Source organism: Lithobates pipiens, unplaced genomic scaffold (genome assembly GCF_037356315.1).
Source record: "Lithobates pipiens isolate NorthernLeopardFrog02 unplaced genomic scaffold, aLitPip1_a1.2 Scaffold_3, whole genome shotgun sequence".
In the NCBI taxonomy this organism is placed as follows: Eukaryota; Metazoa; Chordata; class Amphibia; order Anura; family Ranidae; genus Lithobates; species Lithobates pipiens.
This window is the reverse complement of record NW_027507790.1, coordinates 219,279,304-219,293,578: the sequence shown is the minus strand read 5'-3', so window position 1 is coordinate 219,293,578 and position 14,275 is coordinate 219,279,304. Positions and strand designations below refer to the sequence as shown.

General features: G+C 41.5%; 1 protein-coding gene across 1 annotated transcript in view; it reads right to left on the bottom strand.

Annotated features, from left to right (window-relative positions):
* OXCT1 (3-oxoacid CoA-transferase 1) overlaps positions 1–14,275 on the bottom strand; it is a 185,435-nt gene that overhangs the window by 16,955 nt on the left and 154,205 nt on the right. The window contains exon 14 of the mRNA XM_077462803.1: positions 11,305–11,394. Within this exon, the coding sequence (XP_077318929.1) occupies positions 11,305–11,394 (90 nt within the window). The remainder of the gene's footprint in view (positions 1–11,304; positions 11,395–14,275) is intronic.

The following is a 14,275-nucleotide window of genomic DNA, read 5'->3' as shown; positions in this document are numbered from 1 at the left end:
ACGCTGCTCTTGCTTCTGGATAGGCACTCACACAGCCTAGCAGCCAGATGTGCCTGGGAGAGGCCCAAATTAAATAGGCTCGCCCAGCAGGCCAAGAGACCCAAGAAAAACCCTGCCCGTTGGCTGATACCCCCTAGCTATTCCAAATCTGTCCTTTTAATGGCACTTGTCTTATCTAATGTCACCAAATAGCCGGCCATCTAGTGAGAGAAGTGCAGCAATTCCAGACTTAGAGTGAAATCAATTAATCCCTAACAATTGGCCAAGGCAAATACAACTGGCAGGTACAGTTAAGAGCAACCCTGCCTAAACATCAGGGTGCTAGAAGAGGAAGAATCTTCCAATGGAGATACTGGTCTCCAGTGACGATTGACTAGGAAGACATTTCTCACACATTGGGGATTTCCGTTTCCTTCCTGTTGAACCAAAAATATGTTTTAACCATTTCTTATAAAAAACTAAAAATTTCAATATTTTTAAGGCAGGTAACCTCCAGGCCTAAATTGCACCCTGCATCTGTCACAATGGAAGAAACATTGCAGCGGATTATGGCTTATGGCACTGTTTTTGATGTTAAGCCTGATCTTGGCTTCTTTACACCTAGAGCATGGGTAGGCAACTTTAAAGAGGTGGAGATCTACCTGAACAACAGGGGAGAAGTCAAAGATCACCAGGCAGTGTCGCCTTCTCACACACCAGTTTTAAACCCATAATCGCTGTACTATTGCGCCTAAATCATGTGCATTGCATACCAATCATTTAAGTGGTGAGAAGGCAACATCATTTAAGTGGTGAGAAGGCAACATCATTTAAGTGGTGAGAAGGCAACATCATTTAAGTGGTGAGAAGGCAACATCATTTAAGTGGTGAGAAGGCAACATCATTTAAGTGGTGAGAAGGCAACATCTCATCCTCACCACCTGTCAAAAACTATTTTTCTCCATGTGTGGCCCCCAGCAGTGTCTTTTCTATCTCTCCACTCCAATGAAAAGTATATATGCTTGGCCAAGTATGAATGATTATGAGACAAAGACCCCAGAGCCTAAAACGGAAATAAATTGCTAAAATAAAAACATTTCTATGAGGCAGAATAGTTTGACAGATCTTAACTGCTTAAAATGTCTTCCTTTACCCCCTAACAATTTTTAATTCTTTGTAAACTGTATGGTGCATGCAAGATGCACACTCGACGCATTCCCAGCATCTATAATGTCTAGAACTCAGCCGTGTGCCTGTGACAATGAACTGCCAGTGGACATGCCCAGGAGTTACTTCAATGGTCTCCCAGTGTCTGAAGATGAGCAGCAGGAAACGTGGTAAAAATGACGGCAGGTGAATAGGACTCTAGTGCTGTATAAGACTAGTTTTACAGTTTCTTTACCTACGGTTGGGAAAAAATTGAGAGCTCAATAGCTCAAGCTGAAATTATACATACACAAGCAAAAGTGTCAATTTTCTTAGTTTCCAGACTTCATCCAAGGCTTCATTTAGAGAGACTTGGCTGAGAGTTATTGGCTGAAAAAAGGTATCTACTGGTTTGCTCTCTAGACAATCCATAGTGCTATGGGAATGATTTGCACTGTGCAATATATAAATATAAAAAGCTTTTATCCCCAATACAGCTTCATCCTGGAAGCCACTAACCCCCTTTTTGTTTTAAATACTTAGCCAGTCTTCTTGCAAGTTTCCGTATATGTAGGGCCCTCCCGATGCTTCTGAGCAGTTCTAAAGTCAGCATCATTCTAGTCTGGATACAGGGTCCGGTTACCCACAGGGAGTCTTGATTCTCTGCACTCACAGGATATGGGTTGAAGGACATTGGTGTCTTTACAGTTTCCCTTCATAGACCCTTATGAATACAGATACATTATCTGGTCTAGTGGTGCAGACACAATTTACTAGTGGAAGCCTTGACTTAAAATCTAGTATAGCGCAAGGGGCCCCCTTTACAACCCTCCCCTGACAGTTATACAAAATGACTTTGCCACAAGAGATCAACCCAAGAACATAACTGATCTAACTGTTAAGAGTCAGTTCATTAATGCAGAGGTTACACATTGCAACAGATCTTATATTTCTGGAACACATCTGATCTAGCATGGAGTTTTGTACTTACTCAGCAACATCTCTTCAAAGCTGGCAACGAACAAGAGAAGCTTCACAATAAGCTAGTAGCCACTTAAGGTTTGTCTTCCTTATTTAGGGAAAATAGAACCGAGTAGCAGTCTCTCATGTACAATATTTGATTAAACTGAAATAACTCTTAGGAAGTTCAGTTAACCAAGTAATAACACAGGCCTGGTCAACAACTTTCTTCTCCGGATTTAGCATTGTACATGAGAAAGTAGGACACGTCACATGAATCAGAACCCAGAGGAGATTTCTCACAAATTAAGATAAGAAAAGCATGTCCTTCCATCTTAATGAGGCATGAGACATCATAAGTCTCAGGGCCAAGGGGCCATAATCTGCCATTAATCTGAACGTCTTCATCTTGACAAATGAACACAGATCACAGATGCCGCGTTCAACGTGTTTGCCGAGTGATTGGTAAGCACTTCTTAATGTCACTTCTGATGTTCCTACATCATGTCTGAATTATTGCTGACAGCACATAACTATTCTTGTGCGACTGTGGTAGGGATATTAAATGCCATCATCTCTGGGGACACAGAGCTTAATGCTTATATGTAGTGGGGGGGAAAAAAAAAAAAAAAAAAAAAGACTTAATACAACAACATTAAAAAAATAAAAATGTGATAATTGCATCAGGCAACAGCCACACTTCCTGCTAACAAAATACAAAGCATATAACCATTTGGCAACTGGGGTTTTAATTTAGTAACTGACCGAATACATATATTTACTGGTTATGCGAGAGATAGAGGAAAACCTTTGAGTTTACAGTACTGCATTTATAAAAGCTAGCAAAACATCATGAATCCCAAAATGTATATTTTATTTTAGAGTAAGATTACACAAATTGGCTTTATGCAATTTAACAAAAAATAAAAAATTATAAATTTAGCCTAGCAGAGAATTTTGCAACACATGGTTAAACAGAACCTACAAGCAAAGAGCATTAGCCAAACTTAAATTGAACTGAGATACGTTGTGTGCATTAAAATAACTTAGCCATTTCCTGCCTAGCCTATAGCAGAATTACAGCTGGGTGGGGGCTCATAGGATGCCTTTCAGAACAAGCCGCCCATGCGGGGGTGCCCGTTGTTTGGGTACAGCGTTGCATGACCACATAGTGCGACATCGCTGAAAGCTGAAAATTGGCCTGGGCAGGAAGGGCATGAGAGTACCCTGTATTGAAGTGGTTGAATTGACAGCAATGGATGGCAGAAAAAGGCTCAATATATGTTGTCTTTACATTTTCTCCCCTCATAGCTTTTTTTTTTTTTAATTTTTTTTTAACAAGTTTTACACTAATGGCCTTACATGGGTGAAATAAGCCTCCAGCACACAAACAAGCTTGTTTCAAAGTTAAAGCCTCTTTATGCTTTGTATGATCACGTAGAAAAGCAACATTTCAGGACTATGCAGGGATCCATGCTCAGGCAAATGCCTAAGGAAGGGTCCTAAAACATTGCTTTTCTATGTGATCATACAAAAAAAAAAAAAAAAAAAAAAACACACTTCGAAAAGCAATGTTTTAGGACCCTTCCTCAGTCCCGAAATGTTGCTTTTCTATGTGATCATACAAAAAGAACTTTGTACTTTGAAACGAGCTGGACAGTGTGCTGGTGACATTTCATATTGTACACAAAGACCAGTCTAGGAGTCTTTTCAGCACCCTTTTAATCACATGGTAGATACCGGTATGGTGCCTTAACCTCCTTGGTGGTATGATTGTTAGATTTTTGCGTCTCAAAACGGTACAATTATTTTGCATAGACATTTGGCATTTTATATTGTAGGCCTGTAATTCTTAGCAATACCACACGTAAATCTGTCCAAACAAGAGTCTAGTAGATCTCGGGTATGATGAAGTTTGAAACAAAAAAATCATAAATATAAATAAAATATTTAATTATACTTTATTTATATTAAATAATTACTTTCCCCACGCTTAAGTGTTCTAATTTACTATTGCTGTTTTCTAGCTGGTCTAAAACCACTTTTGACGTAAAGGGACACTTTTTGGTTGCTATGGACAAACGCCAGTTTCCAGGCAAAAAAACAGTATATATCATGTAAAACTGCATGCAGGGCATTGGACAAAGCACTGGGGACAAAAGGGATGTAAAATTTCACACAGTAATGTAATTTAAGATTACAGTGTACTGTATGCATTATGATATGATTTTTCACTTTTTTGAATTTGCCGCCAGGCTCTGTCCCCATTCGTTGTGGCGCTCGCAGGGAAAGGAGCCCGGCACAGAGAGGCATTGATTGGAGCACAGAGCCCACGGACACAGCGGGTGGACATCGCAGGATGCTGGGGACAAGGCAAGTACAATTTAACCCCAAGCCACACTTGGGAAAACCACCAGGGAGGTCAAGAGGAATCTACCACTGATGGCCATACAAGTGTTGGGTGCCAGGATTAAATAACGCCTGTGCGTGTTACATCATGCGATCATCCGCTAATCAAGACCGCTAAAGACTCTGGACCAGGAAGACAAGAGGATGGAAGTGGGCAGTACAGTGGCGAAGTGGTTAGCACTTTAAGCCTAGCAGCACTAGTGTAGTCTGTTCAAATCCCAGACACGGCACTACCTGCCTTGAGTTTGCATGTTCTCCCTCTGAGGGTTCTCTTTGGGTACTCCAGTTTCCTTCCACACTCTAAAGACATGCTGGTAGTTTAATTGGCTCCTGTCTAAATTGGTCCTAGTATGGATGGATGTGAGTTGGGGACCTTAGATTGCAAGCTCCTTGAGGGCAGGGACTGATGTGAATGTACACTATGTAAAGTGCTGCATACATTTCTCTGTTGCCAGCACTTATTACAGGTACTTGTATAGTGCAGTCAATGATGGGATATTGTGAACATCACATTGGCGGAGAAGAGGACTTCTCTTAAGGTGATCTCTGCCATAATGTGCAAATATACCCTGAAAAATTGCATATTATAGCAAGAGCCCCTGGAGGACCTCAACCGTTCCAATTCCACTTTAGATGTCCTTATAATCCACAATGTTAAAGCTTTGTTGTGATAACAGAGCCTCGTGTGAAGGATGGGGCATCACAGCTCCATGTGGGCTCGACATCAGATATTTTGGTGGTGCCACCAACAGAGGGAAGAGCAAATGAGGATTGTTCTGTTCTGCGGGTAGGCTTGCCACAGATGGTCACTTGGCGCTGTATGGGCAGGCGACAAGATCTTTAAACAGGTCAATATTCTCTAAATGCTAAATAAAAATAAAAGTTTTTTTCTCAACACAAGGCAGCTTAGGTTATACATATTTTACCACACAATAAAACATGTAGAAACTGACCAAAAACAGTAAAGTAAAAGAATCTTGCCAAGTTAATTATGTGGCCAGTGAAAAAAAAAAAAAAATGAAAAAATTCAATAACACAGGAAAGGTTTAAAAATGAGAACAATGTATTTGAATAGGGTGCTTAGCAAGCAAAATATGAACAGTGAGGAAAAAAAAAAAGCCCTCCAGCAGTTAAGTATGGAATGTTAAATATGGAACACGCTAAAATAAAGCAAAAAGGAGTTCAATTATACAATTCTCTGCTCTTTTGTCATATTGCCTTAAACAAGATTATGGAGAAGCCGGGAAACAAGACAGGGATTCTGAAATGAACTGTTTCCGTGGCAACAAGAGCGGCTGCACCTAAATAACACATCCATCTCCGTTCAGCTATTCAAGCGCCAATCATTAAATGCTGAAGCCTCCTTATTTGTGTGTTTGGACCTGGGTAATTTTTTTTGTGGTTATTTACCACTTGGAGATGGATAGTGGGTACACTCAGTGTTTCTGGGGAAAAAAAAAAAAAAAAAAAAACAACCCATCAACATATGCTTATAATATTTGCAAAATGTGCAGCAATATGGAGGAAATAAAATAAATAATAAGGAAAGGGAAAAAAAAAAAAAAACACATTGATTTCCGCAAAAATAGAAATGTATTCCGTAGTCTTGTCTTCAAGTAGAATTCAAGGTATGGATTTTTTGCCTAAATTTGTTCAACTCTGGCCAATGTGGGGCTGTGCCACACTGCAAGGGTTGGTAGCTGGTTTTGTCCTGGGGAGAGGATAAACCGTTTTATGTTCTGGATTCTCTACTTCAGTGGTTTTCAACCTTAGTCCTCAAGTACCCCCAACAGGCCAGGTTGTCAGATTTTCCTTTACTTTGCACAGCTGCTTTAAATCAATCTCAGTGACATGGTATTGATAAGAGCCATTTTATCTAAAGGAAGTTCCCAAAACACGGTACGTTGGGGGTACTTGAGGACCAAGAATGAGAACCACTGCTCTACTCCCCTGGCTGACCATGCTCCCCATGTGTGCTGTATCTGGGCTATGGATCCTGCTCTGGTCTTGAAGTCAGGACCCTGGGCCACTAAGAGTGTGGGGGTACAGGATCTTCAGGGAAGAATAACTGGTAGGAGAAGCAAAGGATCTGGTAAACATATCTACTTTTATGGTTTCCCTAGACATAAATGAGCAACCCTTGCAGTGTAGGTGCAGACAATGCAAGGGATATATACTTTTTTTTGTCCAGAGCTGGGTTCTAAGTATGTATATGCCATACCTGTGGCATCCCTGTGAAAGTGTTCTGATTGGATGAGGCGGAGATAGTAATGCCATTGCATTTATTGCAAAAACCTCCACCTGAATAAATACTCCCATGAAAAAGGTGAACGTAGTGACATCAAATGCTCTTCCCTACATGTTTCGTCACGCAATCACCCACATTAAAGACACATTGGTGTTTATTTACTAAAACTGGAGTGCGCAAAATCGGATGCAGCTGTGCATAGAAACCAGCTTCCAGGTTTCAAAGCGTAAAGTGGCTGTTAACCACTTCCCGACCAATGCACGCCGGTGTACATCGGCGGAATGGCACAGACCGGCAAATTGGCGTACAGGTACATCCCTTTAAAATTGGCGCTGTGCCATTACGTGCGTGCTGCCGGCACGCTCCGGTCGGGACCTCCATGAGTCCGATCGCGGGTCCTGCGGACTCGCTCGCTGCAGGGAGGTAGTCTCGCGGGTTGATGCTAAAGTAAACAAGCATCTCCCTGTTCTGCCTAGCAACAGTGACACCAAACTCTGCTCTGTGATTGGAGCAGAGATCAGTGATGTGTAAAACACAGCCACTCCCCCCACAGTTAGCAACACACCCCTAGGACACACTTAACCCCTTCACTGCCAGTGTCATTTACACAGGAATCAGTGCATTTGTATAGCACCAATTGCTGTATAAATGACAATGGTCCCAAAAATGTGTCAAAAATGTCCAATGTGTTCGCCATAATGTTGCAGTCACAATAAAAATTGCTGATTGCTGCCATTATTAGTAAAAGATAAAATAAAACTAAGAATGCCATAAAACTATCCCCTATTTTGTAAACACTACAACTTTTGTGCAAACCAATCACCAAAAATATGTAGACGAATACGTATCGGCCTAAACTGAGGAAAACAAAAATTAAAGACATTTTTGAGGGATATTTATTATAGCAAAAAAGTAAAAAATAATGCGTTTTTCCCAAAATTGGCGCTTTTGTTTATAGCGCAAAAAATAAAACAGCAGGGGTGATCAAATACCACTAAAAAAATCTATTTGTGGGGGGAAAAAAAAGGATGTCAATTTTGTTTGGGAAGCCACGTTGCACAACCACGCAATTGTCAGTTAAAGAGACGCAGTGCCGAAGCGCAAAAAGTGGTCTGGTCTTTGGCCAGCAAAATGGTCCGAGGCTTATGTGGTTAAGTCCCCCTTTCTCTACTATTCGCCGTCTCCTAATGACAGGTGTCCCGTGCGCGATTATTAAAAAAAATAAAAAATGCAGTCTATACCCGATTTCAGAGTGCCGCTCTGTGCTCCTGTGACCAGCCAGCTCTCTCCTCTCCCCATCTGCCAGCTAGTAATTTTTTGCTTGAACATACTCAGAACCCCCAAAAATTATATATATATTTTTAGCAGAGACCCTAGAGAATAAAATGTTGGTCAATGAAACTTTTTATGGCACAATATTTGCGCAGCAATTTTTTTTTATATTTGCCATGTTGAGCCTGGAGCTGAACCAGGAGAGACAGCCCTATGGGTTAAGGGTGGAGGGAAGGGAAGAATGAAAGAAAAGTGGGGTGCATTAGAAAAAAACAAAAAAAAAACAAATAGGAGGGAAAAGCAGGTGCTTGCATGGGTAAGTGTTGACCCCGAGTGTAGTATACAGATGACGAGAAAATCTTTTCATGGCCTTGCATGATGCTTCTGCAAAACACGCCGTTAAGTAGTTGCAATCTGTCAAGTTTGTAATGCAGAATTGAACCCTTCTTGAAAAAAAAGATAATCCACCTGATCTATCCAGTCTCATCTAAAGCACTGTAGGCGTTGTCCATAAAATCAGGGACTCAAACTGTGTGCAGCATTAATGAGATGTCATGGTAAGTGTTTAGCCAGAAAAGAGGGTTGCTCTTTATTAGAGTGTAGCTGGTACAATTCAGGGGGAGTATGGGTGAGAATGAGGGAAAGAAAAGCCTGTTTAAAACCCCCGTACACACCACTAGTTTATTTATGAACGAAGAAAAACTGACGGCTCCAATCAGAGCCGCTGTACAATCTGATGTTAGTACAGTGAACTCACATGCTTAGCCATTTTATTCTGAAATGGGGACAGCTCCCTCACCAGAACACTCCAGTCAGTGCTCGCGAAATCTGCTGTTCTCCATCTCCACCTTCTGTCCAAGTTCAGCTAGGGATTTTGCAGAGCAGCGTGGGCAGCTCTGCACATGCTCAGTTTTCAGTGAGTTTCTATGCTGAGCATTTCCTCATCACATCAGAGCAGCCCATGTGGCCAGAGACACACATGTGGGTGTATACGCAGTGTTAAATGACAGCCCACACACTCCCTCCCCCTCCTTGCCCACTAACACAATGGGGGTGGGATATTACATGAAGATTGAGGATTCACCTCCCTCTTATTCTAAGACAGACTGGAGAGGCATGACAAACATTGAAGTAACTTTTCCCCAATTTAAATAAGTGCCCTCATTCATACACAGAACTAAAGTGACAATGTAAAGTTAACAGTGTGTGTTGGGTATCACTTTAAATAAATGCGGTAAACCAGTGGTTCCCCTGTCCTCAAGTACCCCAACAGGCCATGTTTTCAGGTTTTCCTTGATCTTGCACACATGCTTTAAGTCAGTCAATGGCTTGGTATTTTGGACAGCCATTTTATTTTATTTTAGGTGGTGGATAGAACTTCCTCTTTGGGCGCACCTGCTATACATCTGAAGGGTGTTTGTAAAGAGTCACTTCAAGGGACTTATTCCATACCTTCGTACTTCCCTCTCTGGACTTTTTATGTGCTTCAAGTTTGATGTTTTTATACACAATTTTTCTTGATAGTATACATTGTTTAATACTAGAATTTAACACGTCACATTGTTAATACTGTAACGTATAAGTTTTAGCGCAGCCTTTTTTTTGGGTTTGTTTCTTAAAATGTCTGTGGGCATGTAGCCTAAGCCTGTAGAACTACGTACAACCTTGGAAATCCATATGAATATTGCAGCGTCAGCTGTTGATAGCACTAGAAGGACATTTCCACACTGAGCACTAGAGATGCTTCAAAAGCCTGTGAGGCCATAAAGCAGCAAGAGATGCTGTTAATATAGAAATGCTAGTCATAACACAAATTTTACCTCTTCTCTCTCAAAAAAATAAAAATAAAAATGCATATAAAGCCACTTGTATAGAAAAATCATGCTTGCGTTAATAAGCCAAACCGCATATATCCACGCACTCACAAACATTGATAGGGTAGGAAGCTGTTAGCTGTGCTGCTCTTCAAAAAATGTTCTGGCAAAGAACATTCTGTTCTTTTAAAAAGGAGTGCAAATCAATTTTACACATTTACAGAATTACCATTTAAAAAAACATCACTGAAGTTGTGAAAAGCTTTGCCGACAGTCTGGATTAATCGTATAGCTAAAGCTTTGGGCATCTTGAGGATATAAACCTCTCCCTAATCAAACCGTTTACTTTTATAGAATGATCATCCATTACAAGGCAAATGTTATTAGTGGCTTTTATGGTCCACTGCAGATTTTGATTTACTAAAACTCAGTAGGCCTAACAACATTTTTAAAGCAGAGTTAAACCAACTGAAGAATGGCTTTCCCCTGCCCCTTTTCCATGCAGCCATGCTTTATGCATGTGCACATTATCTGGCAGTATCTAGGACCAGGCAGAGACCGGTGGTGCATCTGCTGCCAGCTTCTGGCCAGTTTCCGGTATATCATTCGATGGCATTTGTGAATACATGCAAAAATCCATCGAGCATGCACACACATTTGTCGTGCATGTGCACTAACCGCACACAGTTACGACTTGGTAACACGATGAGTTTGATTTACTAAAAACGCAAATATACTGTGCACTGCAAGTACATTAAGGCTCGGTTCACACTGATGGGACAATCTCTCCGACTTTGGAGCACTTGTTGCATCAGAAGTCAGACCCCATTCAGTGCAATGGAACTGTTCTAATCTTGAGTTACTCTGACTTAGAAAAAGGTTTCTTACACTACATTTGGTCCGACTCTGCTACGAAATGCGTTGACTTCTGTTAAAGAAGTCAAACAAGTCTCGTTCCGAGGTCACACTGAGGTCCAACTTTGAAGTTGCGGGCAGTGTGAACCCAGGCTCAGTGCATTTGCTCCACATCTGGGGGGGGGGGGGGGGGGGGGGGAGCTCTGAAATGAGAGGAAGCTCTGCTGGTTCTATCATCCAATCATGCACAAACAAAAATGTGTTTATTTTCCTTGCATGTGATTGAGTACTCTGGGAAGTGAAGTTTTACCTCATTTGCTAAGCTCTGAGGCAAGTGCACTTGCAGTGCAAAGTCTATTTGGCTTCAGTAAATAAACCCCACTGCCTCCTAGCAAATGAAGTTCAAGCTGGCAGCTGAAACCAGGAAAAGAGCACTGCAAGGTTACAGTGGTTACCACACTGACCAATACTTTGCTCTTCAGTGCACGGTTCATGAAAGGAATCATTTTATTGGTTAATGGAACAAAGTGCAATGAGCATATGCAATGCACATAGTGAAATACAATAAGCAGATATAAGTGTTAAAATGGAAAACATTTGTTTAACCAGAGAAGATCTTACTTTGGCCGAGTGCTCCATTGTGACAACTACTTTTGTTCCAGCACTTGACACCAGGTCCATGGCACCACCCATTCCTTTCACCATTTTGCCCTGAAACAAGAATGAGGAAAAAAATTACAACCATAAAGCAAATATTCATACATCTCACAGAATTATATCTACCTTTAGAACTATTGAGGCTGCAAGTTCATAATCAAAACCTAAATGACTGTAAAGGCAGTTTTCTTTAATCTTCATGCATATTAGATGAAAAACCTTAGCATGCATGAAAATTAAAAAACCTGTGTGCAGCAGCCCCCTAATACTTACCTGAGGTCCATCTAGCTCAAGCAATGTTGTAGGAGTGTCTCGGGTTGACAGGGACTCCACTCATTGGCTGAGACAGCAAATGTCTAAATGGACACAGGAAGCTGTGGCTCAGCTCAGGTGCCCCCATAGCAAGCAGCTTGCTGTGGGGGCACTTACCAGGAGGGAGGGGCCAGGAGTGCCGAAGAGGGACCAGAGAAGAGGAGGATCTGGGCTGCTCTATGCAAATCTTCTGCACAGAGCCGGTAATTATAACATGTTATTTAACAAAAAGGAAAGAAAACCCACAAGACTTTACAATTACTTTAAACATGAACCCTTAAGCATCTTGTACTGGCTAATTTAAATGGACCATTACATTTTGACCAGTAAGTCGTCAGATTTAGCTTCAATATATCACTGAGACCTGCACTCCTGAATGAACTCCAATTGCCCTTCCACAGTCCAATGAGGCTGCCTTAGTGGCTAGTAAGGGCAAAGTGGTTAGTGGACAGACAGAGGGTTAGTCTCCAGAAAATCAAGTAAACTAAATCAAAAGGCTTAAAGTGGATGTTAACCCACTCACATCCTTTCTAAACTACTGCAATATTGGTTATCTAGAAGGATATGCATGCCTCCTGCGTGTATATTTATCTGTCAAATGTCTCCTGTCTGCTACGAGACCCGAAAAAACTATAGATTCTGTGGGTGGGTCTGTTTTTTCCGGGGCTCAGTGGGTGGAGTTGTGATGTCAGTAGACTCCCTGTCCACCTCTACACTCCCCTTAACATGCATTTTCTCCTGTGTATTTCTTACACTGAACTTCTGCTATGATCGCTAACATCCAGTCAAAAAACAGAAAAGTCCACACATGACTTCAGCATGCCAAATCATGCTGAGGTGTGGAACAGCCAATCCTTGCAGAGCTGCTGAAGAAAGGAGTGGGGTGGGAATTAAACAATGCACGTCTTAGGCTAGTGCACAAGATATGTAAATCATCTCAATCACAGCAAGGGGGAGGAACAGACAGATTTCACAAAAAAATTTAATATATATATATATAAATAATCAGAGCTGGATTAACTCGTGGCAAGACTGGGCACAGCTGATCTGAAATCCCATACTCTATTGCGCCAGACAAAAAAAAAAAAAAAACTTTTCAGATTTACACACTCTTTAAATCCTAAAAAGGCAGATAAATGCTCTTCAGTTGTATACTGTACTTTTATAAATGAGTAAAAGTTCACTTTATGTAAAGTATCTGCGCATGCACAAGCCGTCACTGGTTACGCAATCCTCTGGGACCAGTCACGTGTCCCAGACGATTGACAAGAGGGAGGGGGGGGGGGGGGAGATCTCCCTTCCTGCAATGAGGGCAGTGACATCAGGAGACCAGGCGCCAAAGGAGGCAAGACTACAAGGGACCCCCTAGCAACAGGCATTTAGAGGCAAGTAAAAAAAAAAAAATTTTTTTTAAACATTAATTCTCTTTTTGGGGGCAGAACGCAACTTCAAGGTGAACACCTGGCAGTGACTGACCCCCTAGCCCCCCCCCCCGTTTTACTTAGCTGAACCCCTTCATTGTTGGCGGGGATGTGCCGTCTCCCTCCACGGGCTCCTGGCTCTTGATTGGATAGATTGACAGCAGCGGGAGCCAATAGCTGTGCTTCTGGGCTGAGTCCAGCATTCTGCATCTATAGACGCAAATGCTGGCCTCGGGAGCACACCCATAAGGTAACCCCCTAGGGCAGTGATGGCAAACCTTGGCACCCAAGAGGTTTTGGAACTATATTTCCCACGATGCTTAACTACACTGCAGAGTGCATGAGAATCATGGGAAATGTAGTTCCAAAGCACCTGGAATGCCAAGGTTTGCCATCACTGCCCTAGGGGGAAGCGCTTCTCCGAGGGGGTTATCAGATGTGGGGAGGAGCCGCTAGAGCTGGCAGGGGACTGTAGAAGAGCAGGTTCAAGGCCACTATTTGCAAAACGAGCTGCACAGTGGAGGTATGACTTTTTTTAAACAAAGCCTTTAAAGTCAGTCACTTTAATGTATTCTCTACATCAAGGGGAAAAAACCCTGTGTAACCACCCTCTTCCAGACTTAATCCAAAATAGCTTTATTCAAAATAAGGAAATTCATACAACAGGAATAAAACAGACACTCTTGTAAATATCATAGCCACCCCATTTGCATTTAATTTTTTCCGCTCTAGCTGAGCAGCCCACAGAATATGGCTCCTCTATGCAAATGTTTTGTACTGGTAAGAAATTAAATTTTTTTTTTGACTCCTAAAATAGTTTTTGCATACACATTTTACTTTGCCGTTATGAGAACTTCAATTTGGGAAAAGCACTGTAAAACAGTATATATTTCAAAGATAATTCAACAGCATCCGCAACACCGAATTAGAAATGAGCGTTAATCCATCCAATATGGCCTATTTGCTCACAAGACTCTGCAAGGTCACCCCTGGATAAATAACCCATCTTACACAACCCTCTTAGTAAAATGTCTTTCCAAGAAAAAGGTCTAAAGCTTTGCTACCGACCTGTAGTAGTCAAAGCAGCCAGAATATAAAAGACAAAAAAAAAAAAAAAAAAAAAAAAAAACCTTGCTGTCCACTAAAATAAATCCATCTTAGTACCATAAGAGGGTCAATGTGAATGCAGCAATTCTCTTCAC